Source organism: Alexandromys fortis, unplaced genomic scaffold, assembly GCF_014885135.2.
Source record: "Alexandromys fortis isolate MF-2015 unplaced genomic scaffold, M_Fortis_MF-2015_v1.1 scaffold_171, whole genome shotgun sequence".
NCBI lineage: Eukaryota > Metazoa > Chordata > Mammalia > Rodentia > Cricetidae > Alexandromys > Alexandromys fortis.
In genome coordinates, this window is record NW_026068066.1 from 3,060,980 (window position 1) to 3,084,577 (window position 23,598).

A 23,598-nucleotide genomic window follows, 5' to 3' on the forward strand; every position below is an offset into this window, starting at 1 on the left:
GAAGCCACAATGAACTAGTGATTGTGTTCTGTTGGGATAAAAGTCCATGTAGAGAGATGTCTTTCCCAGGTGTCTTCTCTATGGTTTTAAAAAGATGCTCCTAGTGTCTATAATACTAATAATACCTTTTGTATTAACTATGCTTTATTGGGATTCTGTTCGAAGTGGGTGAATTGGACCCATTGAACTAACCAGCTCTGCTCACCCAGAAATGACAGTCATAATTTAGACAACAGCTACCTGTGAGCAAGAGCAGAGCTCCCTCTGTATGCTGTAGGTGATTATAGACAGCTAATCAGTTACCTCTAAGAACAGTCTGTTAGAGAAAGGGAAGATTGATCCAACAATTTTATTGATAGTTAATATCATCAATGATTTCATTTTACATAATTGTATGGTGAGTTTAATTTGAATATATGTATATTCTAAATACACATATACACACATCTCAGATGCCAACATGTCTAGAACTTCAGTTTTTAAATTACATAAATCTCAGCCAGACATCATAGCTGGTATTCTATAGAGAACTACAGGTGCTCTTTTCTTTCCTTCCTCTGTTCCACCCCTCATGAGATACACGAGCCCTCCCTGGCTCAAGGCTGTAATGGAGTAATCCATTTGACTTTCAAGCTTACTCGCTCTATAATTCACGAAATCCTTCAGGGCAGAATCCTAACCGTGGCCTAATTTGAATGTTGTCTAGGTCTTTCATCTCATAGGTAATGAGTTCTCTATAAACTGGGCTGGGCTGGGAGTCGTAGGAATCAGTAGTTTTCCAGACGTGACTGGAAGCAGTGTGTACAACAGGAATGGTCCAGAGAAGTCCTTTCTCGGCCACAATATTCTGATTTTTCCATACTACAAATAAATTTTAAGTAATATTTTCCCTAAAAAATATTAAAGTCAAAGTAATTTATTCCTCATTAGGTATGCCATAAAAAATACCGTGAGGTTGGTATTCTAAATGTCAGCATTTCTGGTTACTGATGTTGGGATAAGATGCGTAAATTTGGTAAGATCACCACCACGAGAACTATCAAGTCGTGGGCACCATGCCAAGCCTTTTCTCCTCCAGGTATTTTCAAGGTGTTCTGTTCCACCTTGCACCATTTCGTGAGAGGCATGGGTCAGATCTATGAGGTCAGCAGCTGTGGCAACAGGGACCCTTCTGAGCCACCCTACGGGATGCTAAGAACCTTTTTCATCGCCGCTGAAGAGGTAGAATGGGATTATGCCCCTAACAAAAACTGGGAGTTCGAAAAGCAGCACTTGGACGCAGGAGGGGAAAGGTACCATGGGCGAAGCCACGGCTCTTCGGTGGGAATGCGCATGCTCTGTGGGCCTTAGCACCCGTGGAAACCAAGCGGCCGGGCTTTCTGGGCACAGTTCTGCTGGCAGAGACTATTCCTTATGAGTGCAGAAAATTAGCGAGTCTTCTGTCTCCTCACCTGAAAGTAGGTCAGAGGTTACCCTAAGGGCACCATAGTGGGTTCCTGTGTCTCTCCTAGTCCCCTAGACTGGTCTGCTTCATGACTGAGGAGTATGGATGAACGGATGGATGGATAGACTTTTGAATGAGAATGCAGATGGGCGTGCTCAGAGGAAAAGTGGGAGCTGCAGCAATAGTGGACAGGGAAGAAAGATTAACCAGATGAGAGAGACAAGGTGTGTGGAACCCAGGCGAGAAGAAAGGCCGCTGTAGACCCAGTAGTACAGGGGAAGGGAGCAGCAGAAATGCTTCTGGCAAACATGGATTCAGATGGGACATCCAAGGATGATCTGAGGCCTTGAGAGAGATTCCTGAGCCAGGGCAGGAAGAGCAGATTTCCAAGCTACCCAGAAAATCGGAAAGACTGGCCCTTTGTTGGAGTGATCACAGCCGGGATCACTTGTTGAAGTGAGGTGCTCAAGCCTCACTAAGGTCTTGATTCTCCACTGTCCTTACTCTGGAGCTCGGGACCAAGTTCCTCGGGGCACACGGGGGTCTATGGGCACCAGGAAGGCATCCAGCACAGAGCGCCGACTTCCCCACGTCTGCTCCACCACTTCCTGCTGCCCTGGCACAGAGAAGAGGGAGCCTCGGCGGGAAGAGCGGGCATCCAGGTAATCTTTGGCAGAGCAGGAGCTGAATGCAGATGTCCCAGGGAAAATCGCTTCTCTCCAACATAACACACGGTCTCTCCTGCTCTTAGCATCTATCGCTGGCTCTCATTACCTCCCACCTCCTACAAACCCTTCACGTCTGCAGTACACCGACACCTCTAGCATCGCTTTCCTGAAGCTCAACACTTCAGTTTCTTTTCTTTCTTGCCAGCCATTGTTTTGGGGAAGAGCAGCTGTAATGGAAAAAAAAAATCAAAGTGACTATGGAGAAGGTTTTCCCTGAGGGCAGGAGCGTTTAAAATCTACTCAATTATTCACAAATAATTTGCTAATCTAGACATGTTTCTTTGGGACTGCTTGTGTTGCCGGTCCAGGTTAAACACTGGTGGAACATTTTCTGTGGAAAATGAAAGCTAGCTAATTTGTGTTTCTAAAGTAATCATTTCACTAGGAGGCTGCTGTTAGTCACCACAGTCTTCACGTTAGCTTATGTTTGAAGCGCCAGTCGATCTGAATGAGAAGGGAAGTCTAGCTTCGTGCTCTGTGGCTCTGGGCTGAAGGCACAGAAAAACAAGAGACTGCTGGTGGGAAAGATAAATAAAATGAATTAATTTCCCACTGCTCTGGTTATTGACCATAAGCCAATATGGACACCGCCACACATTCAAAGTGTACAAAATTCTGTGGTTTTATCAGTTTATATGAAGCCCAGGGACAGCAAAATAGCTCAGTAGGTAAGGAGCTTGCTGTCCAAGCCTGATGACCTGTGTTCAGTCTCCATGTCCCACAGTGGAGGGGGACAACCAGCTCCCCAAAGTCATCCTCCTCTGACCCCACACACGATGGCCTGTGCACACCCTGAAGTGTACATCCACAGTGTCTCCAGTGATAGAAACCGAGAGACCAGGTTCTCTCCATCCCAGCTTTTCTGCCTATGGCTGTTTTTAGTCCTGGGGATCAAACTGAGGCTCCTGCATGCTACATAAGCACTCTACCGCTGAGATCAGCAGCTGCTTGTTAGAGACTGGAGCTCATTGAGTTACCCAGGTTGGAATTCAATTTCTGACCCCCCTGCCTCAGCCTCTGCAGAAGCTCGCAGGTGTATCTGGGATCGCAGGTGTACCTCTGGCTTACACATCTGATTTTGCTCCAAGGCTGTTATTTTTACCCCATTCCTGGCATAAATCATCTCAGAGACATTTATTGCTGCTGTCCTGATCAGCACAGACCCTCTCAATACCTCAATTTTTTCATTAGGGGTTTTTTTCTTTTCTTTTCTTTCTTTTTTTTTTTTTTTAGCTAGACATTTTTCTTCGCTCCCCTCCCTTTTTCCCCTCCTTTTCTACCCTTTCCCATGACCCATTGGGGATTTCTTTAGAGTGTGTTGGGAAGGCATAAAAATTCCAGAATGGTGATACATAAACCCATCAGCACAACTTCACATCAGATTTGTGCAAAAAGAGGAAATCTGGGGGGAAAGTAGATTAAATTGTTAAGGAAAGTGAAGTTATGGTGCTAGCACCCTTGAGCTTGAAGACCAGTGTGTGTATAATTTAGCAATCACAGGAGTCACCATAATGAACATCTACTGAACAATAATTATACACCAGGCATCTGCTAAAACTTTTATAGGAGATTCGTCATGATGGCCTCGCAGCACACTTGACTCATTCGGGCAGCGCCTTCCCAGCATCAGCTTTGACAAAGCTCTCATATAGCAATTTCTGCTGCCTTTTGCAGCAGAGAGCTGGGGAATAGCAAGCAGGGTCTGTGCAGGTCACAAGCTCAGCTAAGACCCGCTGACTGTAAAGTAGACTCTCTCCTCTTGCAATAAGTGTAGCCAGGGCAGAGGTGCTATTTTATGTATCTATTGGATATCCGCTGTGCAAAATGCTGGTGAAACCGTGTGGAGCAAAGACTGGGGCTTTCCCACACTGAATACATGGTCCCCAAGGATAAGGCTGGAACAAGCAGAGAGGGACACTATCTCTAACAGACGGGAGCTTTAATGAGAACTCACAGTGGAACACACAGTCCCATCTGGAGGCAGGGATGATGGGGGAGGCTCCCGGAGGAAGCAGTCTTTGAAATGAGATGTGGAATAAGTCAGTGCAAGAAGAGGGGGCTAGTTCTCAACAGAGCAACCAGCATACACAAGGGCTCACCGCGATCAAGAGAGCCAATGTTTAGGATGACAGTGTCTGGTGCCAGGAAGGGACAGCCAGTCAGGTTCAGAACTTAGGGAAAACAGATAGTGCAGGGCCTGAGCCAAGCTGAGAAGGTTTGCAGAGAGGGTCACTGAGAGGTTTCCCATGAGGAAGAGAGGATCAGCCTTAGAGCTGGGGAGCACTCTGTGTGCAGAGAGGAGAGTAGAAGGGAGGCTGTGTAGGTGGAGGGAGAGCCATGCAGCACTGTTCTTGCCTTAGAACACAAGTAGGTGATTTGGGAGACGTGGAAGGACATTACACTCGCCCTGTTTGAAAGAGAGAGTGATTTTTGTTTTCTTGGGGACAATATCCCACTGTGTAGCCCAGTCTGGTTTTGAACTAGCCATTCTCTGCCTCAGCCCTACCCCCAAGCAGATGGGATTATACTTGTGCCACGACACCCAGCTGTGTCTGGGTTTTCTTCTCGATCTTTTGTGATTTACCTTGATGACAGACACATTAAGCTTGTCCTTAATAGTCACAGGCTTCACATTTACAAGTGTGCCTACTTGTTAAAGTCTGTTTGGCATGCCCTACTCCCAGAGTGGTGTCAAAAACCACTTCTCCAGGAGGGCCCAGGAAACATGTTGGAAGGGAGGGCTACCCCGGAGTATTCTCAAATCAGTCAGAAACACTTGAGGTTCCTGTGAAAATGTGAAGCTATCTGAAGAGCTGTGAAAACATCAGAGGCTCAGTGCACACATCCACAGCCAATGTCGCCTGAAACAGATCTCGGAGTCCTGTTTCAGCCCTGCCATTGTGCACAAGTGCTCTTGGCCCGTTTCATTGCACCGTGTGCACGTTTGTGTGCCTTATGGGGACCACTGTTGGAAAGAGCAGGGGTGTGGAAGCCCTGTCTCAGGTCCCCAAGCACAGCAGGGCTGGGATATGTTTGTGGAGAGGATAAAAGAATCGGAGCGGCTTCCTTCAGGCTGAGTACAGCGCTGTGAGCTGAGGTCGGTGTTAGCACACCCCAACATCTGCTAACGTGTCCTCAAACAGGTGCACACAAACACACTGTTCGGTGGGTGACGAGAACACGGAAATAACAAGAACCATGCACTTGTACATTCACAGTACCCACCCTGCAGGCTTGTGGGGTTCAGAGGGGAAGAATGGCAGTCATGGAGCCTGGAGGGTTTTAGAGTTGAGGAAGGTACACGTGTGCACATATGCGTGTGTGTATGTGTGAGTGTGTTTTCTGTGAGGAGGGTGTGTGTGTATTTATTGTGTGAGTGTGTTTTCTGTGAGGAGGGTGCGTGTGTGTATTTATTGTGTGAGTGTGTTTTCTGTGAGGAGGGTGCGTGTGTGTATTTATTGTGTGTGTGTGTGCTCACCCAGTACCAGCCAGACAAGCACAGCCTCTGTTGTGTGTTAGGATTCTTTAAGGTTAGCCTAGTGTAGAACAATGCTGCAGGTGACAATGATGGTTTCCAAGGGTGGCCATGGGTCCTTGCTAGGTTGAGGACATGAGGAGCTCTAAGGTGCCATTGCTAGCTCTGCTCTCAGTGGCGTTGCAAAGGCCAGCTCTCCGGGGAGGCCAGCTGGAGTTGGGGAGCACCACCCCAAAGCCCTGCAGATAGCAGAGGTACTCCTGCCTTCTGATGACCTTGATTTCTTTGCAGACATGGGGACATATTTATGAACCACACTGAAAACTGGATCGGCTCTCAGTACAAGAAGGTGGTTTACAGGGAATACACAAATGGAGAATTTGTGGAGATTAAAGCCAGGCCACCGAGAGAGGACCACCTACAACTCCTGGGTAAGGCAATTTCAGCCAGGTTCTGTCAGCCCCGAGGGTGGGCATGTCTCTCCACCCACTCCCGCCCCACCTTTCACACACGCCTTGGGATCCCTGTCGTCAGGGCAATCTACCAGGTGTCTCATGCTCTTGAGCCCCTTTCCCACCTCTCTGCTGGGCTGAGAAATTTTCATCTAAATAGTTTGATGACTCAGGACTTTAGGCAGAGTGTCTGCGGGACCTCCTCAAGGTTCTGGATCAGTGTGCACAGTGACATAAAACAACTGACACTAGGAAACTGAGCATGAGCCTAGAAGAGAAAGTGGGAAGTACACTTGAATGCATTGGCACAGGAGACCACTCCCGAAATATAACCCCAGTAGCACAGACACTGAGAGAAACAATTAATTAATGGGACCTCCTGAATCTGAAAAGCTTCTGTAAAGCAAAAGACACAGTCAACAAGACAAAACGACAGCCTACAGAATGGGAAAAGATCTTCACTAACCCCACATCAGACAGAAGTCTGATCTCCAAAATATACAAAGAACTCAAGAAATTGGTCATCAAAAGAACAAATAATCCAATAAATAATGGAGTGCAGACCTAAACAGAGAACTCCCCACAGAGGAATCTAAAATGGCTGAAAGACACTTAAGGAAATGATCAACATCCTTGACCATCAGAGAAATGCAAATCAAAGCAACTCTGAAATTCCATCTTACACCTGTAAGAATGGCCAAGATCAAAAACACTGATGACAACTTATGCTGGAGAGGATGTGGGGTAAAGGGAACACTTCTGCATTGTTGGTGGGAGTGCAAGCTGGTACAGCCCCTTTGGATGTCAGTGTGGCGATTTCTCAGAAAATAAGGAAACAACTTTCCTCAAGACCCAGAAATACCACTTTTAAGTATATACCCAAAGGATGCTCAATCATGCCACAAGGACATGTGCTCAACTATGTTCATAGCAGCATTGTTTGTCATAGCCAGAACCTGGAAACAACCTAAATGCCCCTTGATTGAAGAATGAATAAGTGAGGAAAATGTGGTACATTTATATAATGGAGTACTACACAACAGAAAAAAATGACATCTCGAAATTTGCAGGCAAATGGATGGATCTAGAAAACATCATATTGAGTGAGATAACCCAGATCCAGAAAATTAAATATCATATTACTCACTTATAAATGGCTTTTAGACATAAAGCAAAGAAAAAGCAGCTTACAATTCACAACCCCAGAGAACCTTGACAATAAAGTGTGTGTTGGGTGCCAAGAGTGACAGGTCTCAACCTGACCTATGGACCTCACAACCAACCATGTGTAAGCACAAACTCTGGGCTGGCCAATGCCCCAGCTGTGTGACTGGTCATCAACAATGCCCTTCCAGCTCCCTTCCCCATTTCCCCTCACCTGGGAGACATTAGACCCACCTCATTTGAAAAGAATATTTTTAAGGCAGAAGACTAAATTAGAGGACTTGGGAAAGACTTCTCTGGTTTTTACACCACAGGTAGCTTCGTGAGTGTGGGTTACACGGTGTTTCCAATATCACAATGACGGCTGTGATAACAGCCTGGCATTGATGATGTGCTCCCCTCCCCCACACCTCCGTGTTCGGCTTGTTTGCCATTTCCACATGAGTAATCCATGAGTCACTCATTGGACCTGTGAGTGCTCTCAGAGCTCCAAAGAAAAGGGTTGGGCTATCCGAGGGGGCTGGGCGAGCTCCTCAAGAGCCTGGCTTGTTTGGTATGGGAAATGGGGGACATACATCGGGGGCAAGTTCACAGCCATCGTCCAGTGGAGAGCGAGGCTCCCTCACTGTTTGCAGCTTAGAGTGGCCTGGACTCCCAGTAACTCAGCGGGGACAAGGCAGGTCCACCTCTGTCCACCACTGCTCTGTCCCCTCACATTGCACTGCCAGCTGGAAGACACTTTTTTAGCCAGTAAGGCTTGTGCAGTGGACTGGTAACCAGTAGTGAGTGATGACTTTAATGTGTGCAAACTGTCTGATCCATATCCATGCTTACTGCTTAAACACATAGCAGTTCCTTTTTGCTTCTGGAGAGAACCGTAGTTCAACAAACTTCAGATGTATTAATGACTTTATCCGTGTTTCTCAGGATCAAAGGCGTAGCTTGCTTCAGTGACAAATGAATGGGTGTTGCCACACTGTTAACCCTCCAAGGGCATATGTCTGGATGAACATAGAACACACCAAATGCCCAAGCTGTAACCTTAGGGCTCAGGTGGGAGATGCTTCTGCAGTGGGAGTCTGAAGATGACTGTGAGCCCCTCACTGCATCTTGTTGGGGTGTTTCCCTAGCACTGCAAAGCAAGAGGCACTTGGCATGAGGAAGACACCGCTTGTCAGGCACAACCTCTCCTGCAGGGGCAATTCCTTCTGCGTGGACACAGAAGCCCACAAGAGAGGCCGGAGAGCATTGTGTGCTCAGGGCATCAGGCCTAGTTTCATTTCTGTTGCTGTGATAGAACAAACGAAGAAACCAAAACCTGACAGAAGCCACCTAGATAAACGAGGGTTTGTGTTAACCCACATCTACAGTCTATCTGATGGAGAGGTCACAGCAGCAGAAGCCTGAGACACTCCACATTCAAGAGCAGAGAGGAAGGAATACATGCCGAGTGCTCAGGGAGCTTTCTCCTCGCATACAGTCCAGGACCCCAGACCAAGGAGCAGAACTGTGCACTTTCAGGATGTGTCTTCTTCAGTCAGCCAAGGCAGTCAAGACCACTTCCACAGACAAGAGCACAAGTGAGATCTAGAAAACCCCTCACCAAGACCCTTCTCAGCTGATTCTAGGCTGGGTCAAGTTGACATTTAAACTAACCATCATGATATCCATGTGTTGAGAGTCAGCACCAGGTGTGCATTAGTGACCCACATGTCGAGAGTCAGCACCAGACATGCAACATGGCTTTGCTACCCTAAGTCCCTTTATTACCATTGTTTCATGGGAGCTCATTATTAATATCAACCCCATTTACTAAGCCATCAAGGTTTTTGATTTTGATCCCTCAAGGTTTCACACTGCATTAGCATTAGTCAGTTTTCTGTTCCTGTGGAAACACCATGACCAAGACAGCCTGGAGAAGGATGGGCTTTTCTGTGCTTCTGCTTCCAGAGGGTAGGGGTCTGGCACAGCAGGGAGGCGAGACAGCAGGAGTCAGCAAGAGCAGGAAGCCGAGAGCTCGTATCTTTCAGGGCAGACACAGGGCAAACTGTGTGAGCAGACTAGAGATGTGGAGATTTTAATCTCAAAGTCCATCCCTACTGACATACTCTAGCAAGTTTAAACCACCTAAACCTCCCAAACAGTGCCACAAACTGGAGACCAAGACTACGGGGGACACATCTCATCCGAAGGTCACAGCTTACAAGGAAACACTGCTGCTCCTGAGCAACAAGAAGCTGCATTTCCTGAATACTTGGCTTCGTTGAGAGAAATAAACTCTACAAAGCCCATGCAATGCTATTTAATAGTCCTGTGGGAGTAGGCCTAGTGAACCCATTCTGCAGACGAGAAAACTGAGATTCTGATTACACTATTCACCCAAGGCCTTCTGTTAAAGGAAGGAGGGAGAATTTGGACTCAGGTTGGCCCCACTGCTAAGCATGACATAATATTTGTGATGTCCTGGCTGTGTTTTGCCTTTAGGCCCAATGATACATGCCGAGGTGGGGGACTCCATCCTCATCATCTTCAAGAATAAAGCCAGTCGGCCTTACTCCATCACAGCCCAGGGTGTGGAGGACTCGGATAGTGGGAAGCGTCTCGAAGTGCCTGTTACACAGCCGGGTAAGTCACACGCAAGGTCTGCTGCATCCTGATGAGGTAGGTCACAGAGATCTTCTCTTCTGGTCTCCGAGGGTCTTGAATGATGTCCTAGGTGTGTCTTAGTCACAGCCTGGTCCCTAGGGTATGGGCTCTTCATATATCCAATGGGAACACCAATGGTGAACCCACTGAGCGGTACCTTGGGTCAGAGATAATTTTCAACATTTGGAACAGAAAAGAAACAACAAAAAATCCACAATCCATCCTAACAGCAATCCCGCAATGCAGACACCATTTTGTCAGTTCAGAAGTCATTAGTCATAGTGTCCATTGTTGTCTTATCTGTTATTAAAACAAGGAAAGAAAATGCACTTTCAATTAAACTATAACACGTTCCGAATTTGAAGATGCATCCCATCCGAGTATGTTAAAATGGAGCGTTTTACCTTTACAACTCATGAAATACGCATGGCTATGGCCATTCAACCAACGATGAAGGCACAGAATAGCAAATCACTAGACCAGGCCCTGGATGAATGACCGTGGCAACTCTGTTTCACTCCAGGACCTGACCCCTTCACCACATAGTTCTCTGACGTGACCAAGATGAGCTGAGGGGAGAGAAGGGAGACACAATGAGCCATTTGAGTAGGAACATAGATTATAAAAAGTTCTAAATGGTGGAGAATTTTTGGAAATATTCACATGAAGGTTAATGTATGGTCATAAATATTCAGCTCCTTTGAGTACATGCTAAGGAATATGTCCACTGGGTTGTGTGGTAAGAATGTGGTAGTTTAAAAGAAACTGTCAAAATGTCTTCAGAAGTGACTGTACACTGTTCCCACCTTGAATGAGAGGGCCTTCTTGTCCCATATCCTTACCAGAATTTTCTGTCTTAACCTTTGGTCATTCCAACAGGCACATGGTGGTATGGACTCACTGCCTTAGCTGGCAGTGCCCCAATGGCATATGATTTTGATCATCTTTTCATTACATGCTTGCCTTCCTTGGTGTCTGTTGAGTCTGACCTGAGCTTAGTCCCTGGAACTCATGTGAAAAGTTACATGCAGTGGTTTGTGTCTATTATCCCCGCACCCGGCGTGTGTCTGTTGTCCCCGCACCCGGTGTGTGTCTGTTATCCCTGCACCCGGTGTGCGCCTGTTATCCCCGCACTCCGTGTGCGCCGTGTGTGTCTGTTATCCCCGCACTCCGTGTGTGTCTGTTATCCCCGCACTCCGTGTGCGCCGTGTGTGTCTGCTATCCCCGCACCCGGTGTGTGTCTGCTATCCCCGCACCCGGTGTGTGTCTGTTATCCCCGCACCCGGTGTGTGTCTGTTATCCCCGCACCCGGTGTGTGTCTGTTATCCCCGCACTCAGCGTGTGTCTGCTATCCCCACTCAGTGTGCATCTGCTATCCCCCACACTCCTACAGTGAGATGGGAGGCAGATGCAAGAGAATCAGTGAGAAGCTGTAGGCCAGGCAGCCTCAAGTATGTCCCACAGAAGAGACAGCGAGAGTCCCAGCCTCAATAAAGGGGAAGGCAAGAGCTGAGTCCTGAAAGTTGTCTTCTGACCAATGCGTGCCGTGACACACACCACCTGTACTCTCACACACGTCATCACGTACATATACACACATACAGCGATAACAAATACGTTTTTAAACTGAAAAGTAAGCAGCCCCTCTCGATTATTTTCAGTGTTTGTTACTATTTGTTGCCACATTTAGCACTAGAAAAGGAAGGGCTAAGGGGAAAGCTCCGTAATGTCAGAGGAGGCTTCAGACATTTGGAATGGGAAGTTGAGAATTCCCACTTCAAACACAAGCGACAGAGCTGAAAGTGGGGTGAGACTATGACCTCTCAAAGCCCACCCCCAGAGATGTACTTCTCAGCAAGAGCCACCTCCTGAAGGGTCCATGACTCCCCAGACAGTCTTACCAATGGGGAACAAGGTAGAAGACATTTCTCATTCAGACTACCACAGCCCTTCATGCATCAAACATTTACCGAAAACCTTTCCTTTGCCACTGGGCAAACAACAGATTAATCCAGGTTAAAGAGCACCTGCAGCCACTTGCCTTTCTGACGCTAAATCCAGCTCTTTGTCTAGTCCCTCACAAGGCAAAGGACTTCAAAGAGACCGTAGAATCACACCTGAAGCTGTATCCCTGCCCACTGTAACAGCAGAAGAAAAAAAAGTTCCACGAATCATCACTTCTGTTTTGCTTTGTATACATACACTAAGGCAACGGTTCGTCGTTCCGATCAGATGGGATGGGGGTGTAGATAGTCCAAGGAGCTCATGACTTAGAACATGCTTCCAGTTGAATCTTCTGCAATGTGGCTACCATGCTAGTTAATATGAATATATTGATTCAGGGAATGATCCTGGGTCAGCCCCAGCGATGTATAGATATGGTGCCTACTCATAGTGGGTGTGTACACTTGTTTTTAGAGCATAAAAAAGTCAGCTAGGTGTGGTGGTGTGTGCCTATGAGTACTCAGGAGGGTCAGGTGAGAGTCCTCGAGGCTGGGGCTAGTTTAGTCTGTCAGAAACAGTGGGAGATGAGGCCTGTTGACCTCTTACCCCTGATGAGACACTGTTGCCTACGTAGCTCAAGGAGGAGTCCTTTCCAGAAGCCTCCATGTGGGTGTAGCAGGCATCAGCAGGAAGCAAAATTAGAGTTTATAAAGAAGAGGGCCACACACACCCAAGGGGTTGGGGTGGGCTTCTCAGGAGATAGGCTCACACTGAAGTATCTTAGCCATTGCCGAGAGGTTAGGCTGGGCTTCTCAGGAGATAGGCTCACACTGAAGTATCTTAGCCCTCGCTGTGCACATGGTTTTGTAGCCTCTGATGTCACATTGTCCAAACATTGTAATTTACAACCAGGTTCAAAGATTAAGCAAAGTTTAAAGATTCAGTTTACAGTGATCCTGCTTACTCAGTTCTCTCACTGTAGAGAACTTCCTCTCAGTTTGTAGATGAAACCGAAAGGTGGTGTGTGGTTTATGAGGGGTACTGATAAGGATATTCAAAGGTCATAGAGTTTAAGACATCCTTAAGCCTGGCTCGTTAGCTGGTCACCCTCTTGTTTGAGCTATCTCTCAGAAAACTTAGTATGGATTCCGCCAAGTGGGCCTACATAGTGGGTTTTGTTGATCATACAAGTTTGTTGTTTCATACATGAAACCATGGGACTGAGGGGGCTTTGTTCCCTTCTCTGTTCCCTGTTTCCTGCTGCTCTGTCTTTACTCGGTGCTATACAGGGAGGCTTTGTTTCAGAAAACAAAAACACAAACAAAAAATTTAACATTTATTAACCACCCAGAGTATGAAACACTGTCTCCGTGTATTTAATTACATAATTTCAATTAATCCTTTAAAAAATCTCAAAATATGGAGACTAACCTAGTATACTCATAAGGAAACTTTAAATCAGTGAAATTAAGTAGTTTGTCAAATATCAGTTAAACAGAAAGTTCCAGTCAGATGTGCAGTACATGCTAAGCAGTTGAGAAGCCAACACAAGAGGATTGTGAGTTTGAGGACATCCCAGGTTATATGGCAAGACTCTGCCACTCTTCAAAGACTCTCACAAAGAAACTTAAGGAAGAAAGAGTTCCAGGTCACAGTTCCTGTCGAGTCAGGGTAGCAGGGACGTGAGGTGGTGAGTCATCTCTCATCAGTGGTCCAGAGAGATGGATGCTGGTTCTCAGCTTGCCCCCTTTCTATTCTGTCTAGGATCCCATCCCATGGGACAGGGCCACCTCAGTTAACCAAATCAAGATTTTTCCTCCCAGATAAGCTCAACGGCTACCCTGACGTGGGTAACTTGTTATCTAGATCATAGAGCACAGGGTCTAACTAGATCAGGTGCCTTAGATGCGCCTGCACTGTCCTAGGTGACTGGAGAGCCTCTCAAGCTGGCAATCAGGGTTAATCATCACCATATCAGTGGCAAAGATGGGGACCCTGGAGGACAAGGTGTGCCAAAGTCAAGCAGAATGAATAGTGGAGTGCGAAATACATCTTTACATGCTGAATGTTGGTCAACAATAGAAATAACAAACCTAAGGGAAACCACAGAGATGCTCTACCAGTTCGAGACCGTAGGAATCAGGTGTGAATGATGTTAGTAAGAACATGTCTGGCAAGCGAGAAATTATCTCCACTAACTAGAGCGTATAAAGATCTGTGTGTAGTTCTTCAGGTAAATCTAATAACCAATTTCGATTTTCTATTTAATGGCAGGAGAAATAAAAACTTACAGATGGAATGTCCCCAAGAGGTCAGGTCCTGGACCCTCTGATCCTAATTGTATCCCATGGGTATACTATTCCACAGCAAACTTTGTGAAGGTAAGGTGGAAAAGAGGAACCGGGCTGGTTGCAAGGTTGAAGCCACTCCTATCCTGTGGGCACATGTAAAGGGGGCATGGCACAGAACAGGGTCTCAAACAATAGTCCACTAGCCAAATCCAGCTGCATCTACCCATCAGTACCACCCATGGGTGTAACAGAGGCAGTATGACCCACAAAGCATAAAAAAAAACCAACCTAGTATATAATACTTAATAACTATTTCAAGTTTTCTAACTGCTGGTATAGGAATACACAAATGAAATACTATTTAATTTCCAAGTATAGAACCTCCAAGATAATCTGAATCACATGAGAATATGCTAGTTTGGAAGGAAACAAGTGTCCCACAATAGATTTTGTTTTTGATTTGGGAGGTGTGAAATCTTTTCCTTTTAATTACATTTATGCATGTGTGTATAAACACATGCACATGGCACAGCACATACGTAAAGGTCAGAGCACAACAAAGAAGTAGGTTCTCTACTTCTACTTTGTGGGTCCCAGGGATAAGGCTTGGGTCACTAGGCTTGGTGGCAGGTCTTTCCTGGCTGAGTCATCTCTCAGGCTGCTCATATTAGAAGAATGGTTGGGGTTCAGGGATAGAAGACACCCCATGATTAACTAAAACTGCAGAATCTTTGGATCATAAATAGTCTGAGAAATAAATAGCAAAGATTCAATGCCGACTTTGAGTTATGAACCTGTTGTATGTAAAGCTGCAGTAGCGTTTAATCAAATGACATAAACCAAAGCCCAAACCAGAGTCATATTCTATGCAAAATGTAATCGTTGTTAAAGTCAGGCGTTCTCTTCAGCTTCTGCTCTCTCAGCAGCACCTTAGATATTAGGAATTAATTCTTGGAGTTCAGGAGATCAGCCCACAGGCCATTTGGAAAAGTGTGTTTATACATGAGCAGCATGGAAAACTTATTTGATGATTCAATTATGCATCTCAAATATACGGAGTACAGTGATGGAATGAGCCAGGGCGAGCGAGCAGGTGGTGTCCACGCTACAAGGGTGTCACATTTAATTGCTCATCGACGTTGGTCATTTTATCCATCCAGGACACATACAGTGGCTTGATGGGGCCTCTCATCACCTGCCGAGAAGGGGTACTGAATGAGAAGGGAAGAAGAAGTGACGTGGACTACGAGTTTGCTCTCTTGTTCCTGGTGTTTGAAGAGAATGAATCGTGGTATCTGGATGACAATATTAAGAAGTATCTCAACAAAGATCCACGGGATTTCAGGCGCACAGATGATTTTGAAGAGAGCAACAAAATGCACGGTATGCGAGCATTTAAAGAGAGACAGCTGCTGAGACAGGCCTTTGTTGAGACCCAGGCCACGCCTCTGAATCTCCTCTCCTCCAGGGACACCTGCTGAGAGCCCTCTGTGTGAACCAGCCTCACCTCTGAGGTCTGCGCCTTTTGTTTAGTCTTAACTGCCGCTGAGACTGGAGGCTGTGAAGAAGTCACTTTTTAAAAGATCCAATTATCACTTATTGATAAGTTTAAATGTGAATCCATCACGCATCTGTGTGGTCAAAATTAAGGATTTGGATTAATTCTTTGGTAGATGAAATGTCACTCACAAATTTTATTTCATGTGGGTGTGTTACTGAATTGGGTGCCACTTAAAGAAGCTCACTTTTTGATAGTTTGGGCAGGAGTGACGTGTGTGCAAGGACACACCCACTCTCTCTCACCAAGATCTGCATTTAAAGATGGACCTTGCTCCAGGTTTCTGCGGAGTAGAATTCCGTGGCAGGATCTCCCATCCAGACACTCTTTCTCACCCATCTCTGCAGCCCCTCAGCATGTTCTCAGCTTGCAGCAAGTAGAGCTCCTGACTTGGCTATGTCATGGTACACAGACTGGAAGGCTGGTAGGAAGCAGAGGGCGGAGGCAGCACCGCAAGCTCAGCCTGCTTAGCTCACAGTGAGGCCTGTGCAGCCTGCCTCGTGCCCTTTTAAGAGACTCAGTTGGGCTTATTCTTGTTCTCAGAAAGCGAAGCATTAAGAGCACAGTAGACATGGATTCAGCATGTACGTGTGTGTGTGTGTGATTTATTTATATATATTTATATGCATATATATAACTTATATATATTTATACACATATGTTTTGCACACACATGTATGTGCTAGTTTCTTTGTGGCTTGGTTCGCTCGTGTATAGAATGGGAGAAATCTAAATCTGGCTTCTCCCCAGCACTCTTGCAGTTGGCTTCCCGAAGAGGACTGTGGAGTAAATGACAAGCACCATGTTACTTGCGATGCAATTCTGAAAGAAAAACTGAAATGTTTCTTTCCCATATCCCTTCATGTGAAGATTGTGTGGTTATCTGAGTCCTGGATCTAGAACGGTAGGGTCATTGACACATGAGGGAGGCCGGCTCCCATCTGTCTGGCAGATACAAATACGAATAGCCTAGACCTTGAACCATTTCTACCATTGGGGTGAAGGGTACCTGTCCTGAGGCTATCTTATTTTCATCTTCTTAGCCATTAATGGCAAGATATTTGGAAACCTTCCTGGTCTCATAATGACAGAAGACACAATGACTAACTGGTATTTGCTGGGAATAGGAAGCGAAGTGGACATACACACCATCCATTACCATGCAGAGAGCTTTCTGTTCAAGGTAAGTATTGGGAAAGTGTTCGGGGGAGACTGAGGGAACAGTTAGGGTATTTTCTGAGAGGAAGGGGGTTAGCTGTCGATAAGGCCAAGAGGGACTCATTCGAGACCAGAACAGAGTGGCTACACCCTTCTCCTGGTATGTTTCTTAATGTTTATGTCTACATCATTTCTCATAAACCACCAACCTCTCTGAGTTTCAGATGAGAGTTTTGCCATCAGTAGTCTGGCCATAATTGTGAGCAATGTGGAGTGTGCTGTTAACACTGTTTATGAACTCCCATGTGTTTGGGGCTTTCCCTGGTCCTTCCCTTCCCTTCCCTTCCCTTCCCTTCCCTTCCCTTCCCTTCCCTTCCCTTCCCTTCCCTTCCCTTCCCTTCCCTTCCCTTCCCTTCCCGTCCCTTCCTGTCCCTTCCTTTCTCTTCTTTTCCCTCCCCTCCTCTCCCATCCCTTCTCCTCCTCTCCTCTCCCCTACCGCTCCCCCCTTATTTCTTTCCCTTCCCTGCCATCTCTACCTCTTGTTCTCCTTGACCAGATAATAAAACAGCCCTGTCTAGTAAAAGAGATCTTTTGAGCTCCAGCTTAGGCAGCTTCATCTTGACTTTTGTCCGAGAGCTGGGATTCACCGCGTGCGACCTTCTGCCATGTGAGCAATGCTGACCGCACGGTAGAATCACCTTTGGAGCTGTTTAAAGAACACGCCTCACCCCAGACCTGATGAATCAATGTTTAGGGATAAAGTCTATAAACATCTCGGGTTCTGGTGCTTCCTACAAGAGGCAGCAGAACCAGCCCATGCTAGTGTAGAGGAGTCAGCAATAATCTACTGAAATGTCTGTTTCAGAGCAATCAGGTGTTGCCAACAGTGATTAGATGTCACAGGTTGAAGAGTTTTCAGAAAGTTCATTTTTCAAAACATATTTTAAATGTTAAGTAAAAAAATCATAACATTATAAAAAGCTCATCTATGCATTATGTTTGTTTAAAACCAAAATTTAATAATTCACAGTGCATAAAATTCCACTTACTGTAAGATTCTTTTTGTTGTTGTTGTTAGCACAGTGATCTAGCCAGCAATTAAAGCAGAGAACCCCCATCACACCCACCTCTCCCCTCCCCACTACCCCTGGAGGTTGCTTCAGCATCCAGGGTGAACATTTGGCTAACACCATTCTATTTCTGTCTCTGCTATGATCTGAATGTGCTTCCCCCCAAATCACATGTTGGAGACTTGATCCCAAGTCCCATCTGTGTGGGCAAGTGGGGCCTGATGACTGGGATCCATTTCAGGCTGGAATTCTCATGAATAGAGAGATGCCCGTCATGTTGCCGAGGCTGCAAACTTGAATTGCTGCTCTCTGCATTGTGTCCTTGTGCCTTTAGCCACGGGACAGTGCAGCAAAGAAGCACCTACCAGGTCAGGCCTCTTCATCCTGGGCTCCCAGCCTCCCAAACTGCAACAAAAGATTCCTCTTCCTAGGCCTTCCATATGGCCCATCAGGCAAAGGTGCTTGTCCTGCTAGGCTGATGACCTGAGTTTGGCCCTCAGGATCGACGGTGCAAGCCCCTAGAGTGGTCTTCTGACCTCCACACATGCACTACGACATTCTTATGAACATACATGCACATACATAAACACACGCACACACGTGCACACATACAGATGTTAAACTCTAAAATGAAATTAAAATAAATTTCACAGACTATATCTGTAGTAATATTTCATTTGTATTTTAGTAAAGAAAGCTTATCTGAAGTTCAGAGAGTAAAATAGCTGCACTGATCAGCCTTACAGACCAGGCAGTGGTGACACATACCTCTAATCCCAGTAGCCACCCTAGTTTGCCATAGAAACTGGGCGGTAGTGGTATAGGCCTTTAATCCCAGCCCTACGAGGAATATAAAATGGCGGAGACAGCTCTCAGTCTCATTCTGAGATTCCTGGAGGCAGGATCGCCATTTCAGACTGAGACTGAGGTAAGAGCCAGAGGCTGGCTGTTTTGTTTTTCTGACCTTCAGATTGAACCCCAATATTTGTCTCTGGGTTTTTATTAATCATGGCACACATATTCCTAGAGTTTCAATATTCTTGTGTAGAAGTCAAGCAGTATCTCACGTCTGCCTGTTTTGTTAGCACAGGTGCTGGGTCTCATGCATCTCGTACATGTGACAACTTTGTTTTACAGAGTTGCAGTCCATCATGAGGACACAGTGCCATGTATTAATTTTCCCGATGAGAACCATGAGGGGGTCTCCAAGGAGAGTCAAAGTCACTGTAAATAGATGCACACATTTATGCATGAATCCAAGTCTTTATTTCCTAGACAAAATGTGCTGAGTCTCTAAGCCACGTGGTAAAGGTGGAGTTGGATTTTTTTTGGGCCACCAACCAACTCCCAAATAAAGACATGGAAACTTAGTAATTATGAATGCTCAGCCTAGCCTAGGTTTGTCCCACATGTTTAACTTAATTTAACATGTTTCTCTTCATCTGCGTTCTGCCTTGGGGCTTTTTACTTTTGTTTCATTCTGTATGTCCTACTTTGTTGATTTCTCCATGTCTGGCTGGGCCCTGGTATCTCCTTTTCTTTCTTCCTGGAGCCTAAATTCCTCCTCCTACTTAGTCTCCCTGATCAGAAGTTCCGCCTATACCTCCTCCCTCACCTTTGGCTATTTGGCTTTTTATTAGACCAATCAGGTACCTTAGGCAGTCAAGGTAAAACAGCAACACATCTCTACATAGTTAAATCCAACACATTTTTGTATAATTAAATAAATATTCTGCTACATAAACAAATGTAACACATCTTTACATAATTAAATAGATATTCTACAACATTTCCCCCTTTTGTCTAAACAAAAAGAAACATTTAGCTTTAACACAGTAAAACTATATACAATAAGAGCAATTATCAAATAAGAATTTACACTTACAATATCCAGCTCATTTGCATTTAGCAAATTCTGAGAAAGTACTCCATTATCTATCCGATCTTGGTGAGTCCAAAGTTATGTACCAAATTTACTTCCTATCCTAACTTGTATTGCCAACCCAATATTATCATTTTAAACCTTAAAACATTTTCTTAGATAAACAATTTAAGCTTTTATGCTTCTTAATCTAATAAACGTTACATCTCCTACGTAAGTTTCTTTTCTGAATTTGGTAACATGGAAAACTATAACTATCTAGTCTTCAACTCCATCAGAGACACAAGAAAGATTTAATATTACCTGAGTAAACAAGAAATGCAGAGCAAGCAATTTCTTTAACTATAGAAATGATAAATGCAGCTGGCTGACTGGAGAGTCTTTGACACTCATCATTCTTTTATGAAGTAGATTGTCGCTGCCAGGAGCAGATGTGTCTCACTATCACAAAAAGCCTTAGATTATTAAACATCTTAAATGCCATATTATATAGGTCTCTGAAGCATTTGAAGCTCAGCTATTTATCTAAAATATATCCATTTAACCTTAAAAACATGACTAACATGACTACAGTTTTGATGTTATCGAGGACTAACTACTACCCTGCATTTTTAATTGTCATAAACAGTTTATAATAATGGCTTTTAAGGACTAGAGCATTATATTACACTTTTAAATGAGTTGCATAGCTACAATACCTTAAATAAGAGTAGAAACATATGGTATAACAAAAATAACCTTAAATTTGTACATATATATATTCATAACAGCATAAAATATTTGAGATAAATAGTTGTTTTTTATCTTATATTCCTATATCCCCACTGAAGGATGACAAATATCCATAAACCACCAAATGACCAAATACCACCCACCCCTCCTCTTGGGAATATGGGTGTTGAATTCTCTAGACTGCTTCCTGTTGTCTGGGAATGATGGCATCTCCAGAAAACCCTGAGAAAATTGAGGAAATGGTCAACTCCTAAGAAAACTAGCTATAACATTTTGTTATCTAGTCTTTGTATAATGGGAAAGTACAAGTCTTATGTGAAGTCCTTACTAGAATAGTCTGTGAGGCTGAACCATCTCAGCTAGCAGCCTTGAAGAATCATCAACAGAGACACTCTGAGAGGCTGGATCACCTGAGTCACCCAGTTTCATGGTGTCTGTTCCTCTTACTCTGAAAACACACAAACTTTCAAAGGGAACATAACTGTCTTCATTAACACAAGTATGGACTGTACATTGTACATAAGACAGTCAAAGATTTTTTTGTTTTATGTTAACTTTGTAAGTTGTTTGGTATATAACCAAACGTCTATCTATGTCATATGTAATAATAAGTCATGAGGATTCTGTGCCCAACAAGACTTACCATGTCTTATCTTGCCTTGGAGATCTATGTCTTAGAGATCTATGTCTTAGAGATCCTATGCCAAGAGATCAGCATATACATCACCTATATTGTAGATTTTCTAGGTTTATTTCTTAATGTCTGTAGCAATATTTTCAGGGGGTCTCCTCCAATCAAATCTGGTCTCTATTAATCTAAAAACATTCATAGCCTTTTATTTCTTACGGAAACAAGAGCACAACCTCTCCCCCAATGCAACATATTTTCTGAATTCCATTTTAAAGTTAAGACATCCATGAAGTATCTAAGCTGCTTTAATTCAACAGTTCCTTTTACAATCCAGTGTCTCTCAAAAGTTGTCATTCACTGATCAGCATTCAAAAAATTCAAGGTCAACAAAACACCATTCAGGATCCAGATGCCCTGTGTATTTTCTATCTTTATATAGCTTATTCTTTTTTATATATTACTTTATTATTTATTTAAAGACTTTAGGTAATTATTTTAAAACTATTTTTCTTCCTAAGATTGTCTGTACCATTTTCTTTTCTTTCTTAAGAACCCATGAACAGTGTAACCTGTTTGAAGGTTCTGATGGTCTGGACCTGTTTTACTATATATTTGTAACATTCTCTGATCTCATGAGCCAAGCCTTAAACTACTAAGCAGCATCAAACCCTCCTCCCTATGACTCTAGTGGTTGGCTCTGCCCACTCCTTGGGTCCTTGAGTGCTGAACCTTAAGCCCATGGGTTTGGTTTAACTGGGAGACTTGTTTAATTGGGAGCTGCTCTAGGAAGTTGCTGATCATACTATGGCACATTTTTACTTAGCTTGCTGTTTCTACTTAGTGCCCTAGCTGCTCAAGTGCTCTGCTGCACAGCAACACCTCTCAAAGGAGCCATATCTGTTTTTGTGTTTTTCCATTTTCTCAGGCCCTATGTGAAATTCAGGCCCCATGCTGGGCGCCATAGTGTGTGTTTAATTTTATAAGAATCTGTCCAACTGTTCTAAATGAGGTGGTACAGTTTTTCCTCCCCCAGGGAAACACACTAGAGTGCTTATGCCCCTGGTTACACCTGTGCTTTGAATGCTGTTTCTGTGTCATTTTTTTCTGGGTCAGTTTGCTCTGTACTGGCCTTGTTTTATACTGCAGTGTTAGGGCCATTGTGGATGGTCATCACTGCAAATTTATCAAATTGATCTGTTAAGAAAAAAGCAGTTTTACCTTTCTTCATCTCTTTTGTGCTCTGTTCTTGCTTTTCTTGACTTTCGCTATTTTTTAATTCCTTCCTTCTACTTACTGAGTTTCTTCACTCTTCTTTTTCTTCTTACCATGCTGAACAAAAGAAGTCACAGGCCATGTCTTTTGATGTTTGCAGATAGATAATTTCTACCGAGAAGATGTGTATGATCTCTTCCCTGGGACATTTCAAACCATTGAGCTGTTTGCTGATCACCCAGGGACATGGCTGCTGCATTGCCATGTATCTGACCACATTCATGCCGGCATGGAGACCACCTACACTGTCCTTAGGAACATAGGTACTGTCTGTCAGTGATGCCAGTTCATGGCACCAATCCTCCCATAGACCTGGAAAACAGGAGGCATGAGGAAAAAAACAGGTACAGACCCCAAGGGGCTCAGAGTCAAGTAAGAGAGACAAATAAGTGAACGTGTAACCACATGGAGAAAGATATGCAGAAACGGAGTGCAGAATACAGGGTCCAGAGGCAGGAAGAGGAGGAGGCAGAGGAGGAGGGCATGTTTGATAGACTGGGGCATGAGCCAAGGCATAAGATGCTATAATCTAAAGAGGGATCTCAGTGGATAAGCAGATACTCAAAAAGTGGAGAAGGTGGCACTTGATACTGCTGTTAAACAGTCCAGTAGGTATTAAAGAAAGACCACAGAAATGGGGTGGGGGTAAAGCCCTTACTGGTCCAAAGACATGGCTTTCATGTACCATGAAAAGGATCTCTATTTATAAACATTTATACACACAAATGCACATATATGTATGCATGTATGTATGTATGCATGTGTGTATTTATTTTGTCCAGACAACAGGACTCCATATTCTACCAAGTCCCCTTCTGGAGCAGGATCCCATGCAGTCACAGTGCCCTCCAAAGGTAAGGACACCTTCTCCAAACCCTATGTGTGTATCCCAGTGTTTGACTACTTGTGGGAGGCAAGTACCTGATGCCTCACTTCCTTCTCTCACAGAACAACCTGGCAAAGAAGACCTCTATTTCTTTGGCAAGAATCTGCGCCCAAGAGGAGCCAAGGCAGCCCTGGTCATCCTCTTCATCCTGGGTCTCCTCCTTCTGGTCGCCACTGTGATTCTCTCCCTCAGACTTCGCTCTGCAAGAAGGCAGACAGCTTACAGGGAAGTCCAGTCCTGTGCACTCCCCACAGACGCTCTGTGA

General features: G+C 44.7%; 1 protein-coding gene across 1 annotated transcript in view; it reads left to right on the forward strand.

Annotated features, from left to right (window-relative positions):
* Hephl1 (hephaestin like 1) overlaps positions 1-23,598 on the forward strand; it is a 55,531-nt gene extending 31,933 nt beyond the window's left edge. The window contains exons 12-20 of the mRNA XM_050120611.1: positions 1,079-1,292; positions 5,939-6,078; positions 9,748-9,888; positions 14,128-14,234; positions 15,305-15,527; positions 16,746-16,885; positions 22,548-22,710; positions 23,230-23,301; positions 23,396-23,598. Of these exons, the coding sequence (XP_049976568.1) occupies positions 1,079-1,292; positions 5,939-6,078; positions 9,748-9,888; positions 14,128-14,234; positions 15,305-15,527; positions 16,746-16,885; positions 22,548-22,710; positions 23,230-23,301; positions 23,396-23,598 (1,403 nt within the window). The remainder of the gene's footprint in view (positions 1-1,078; positions 1,293-5,938; positions 6,079-9,747; positions 9,889-14,127; positions 14,235-15,304; positions 15,528-16,745; positions 16,886-22,547; positions 22,711-23,229; positions 23,302-23,395) is intronic.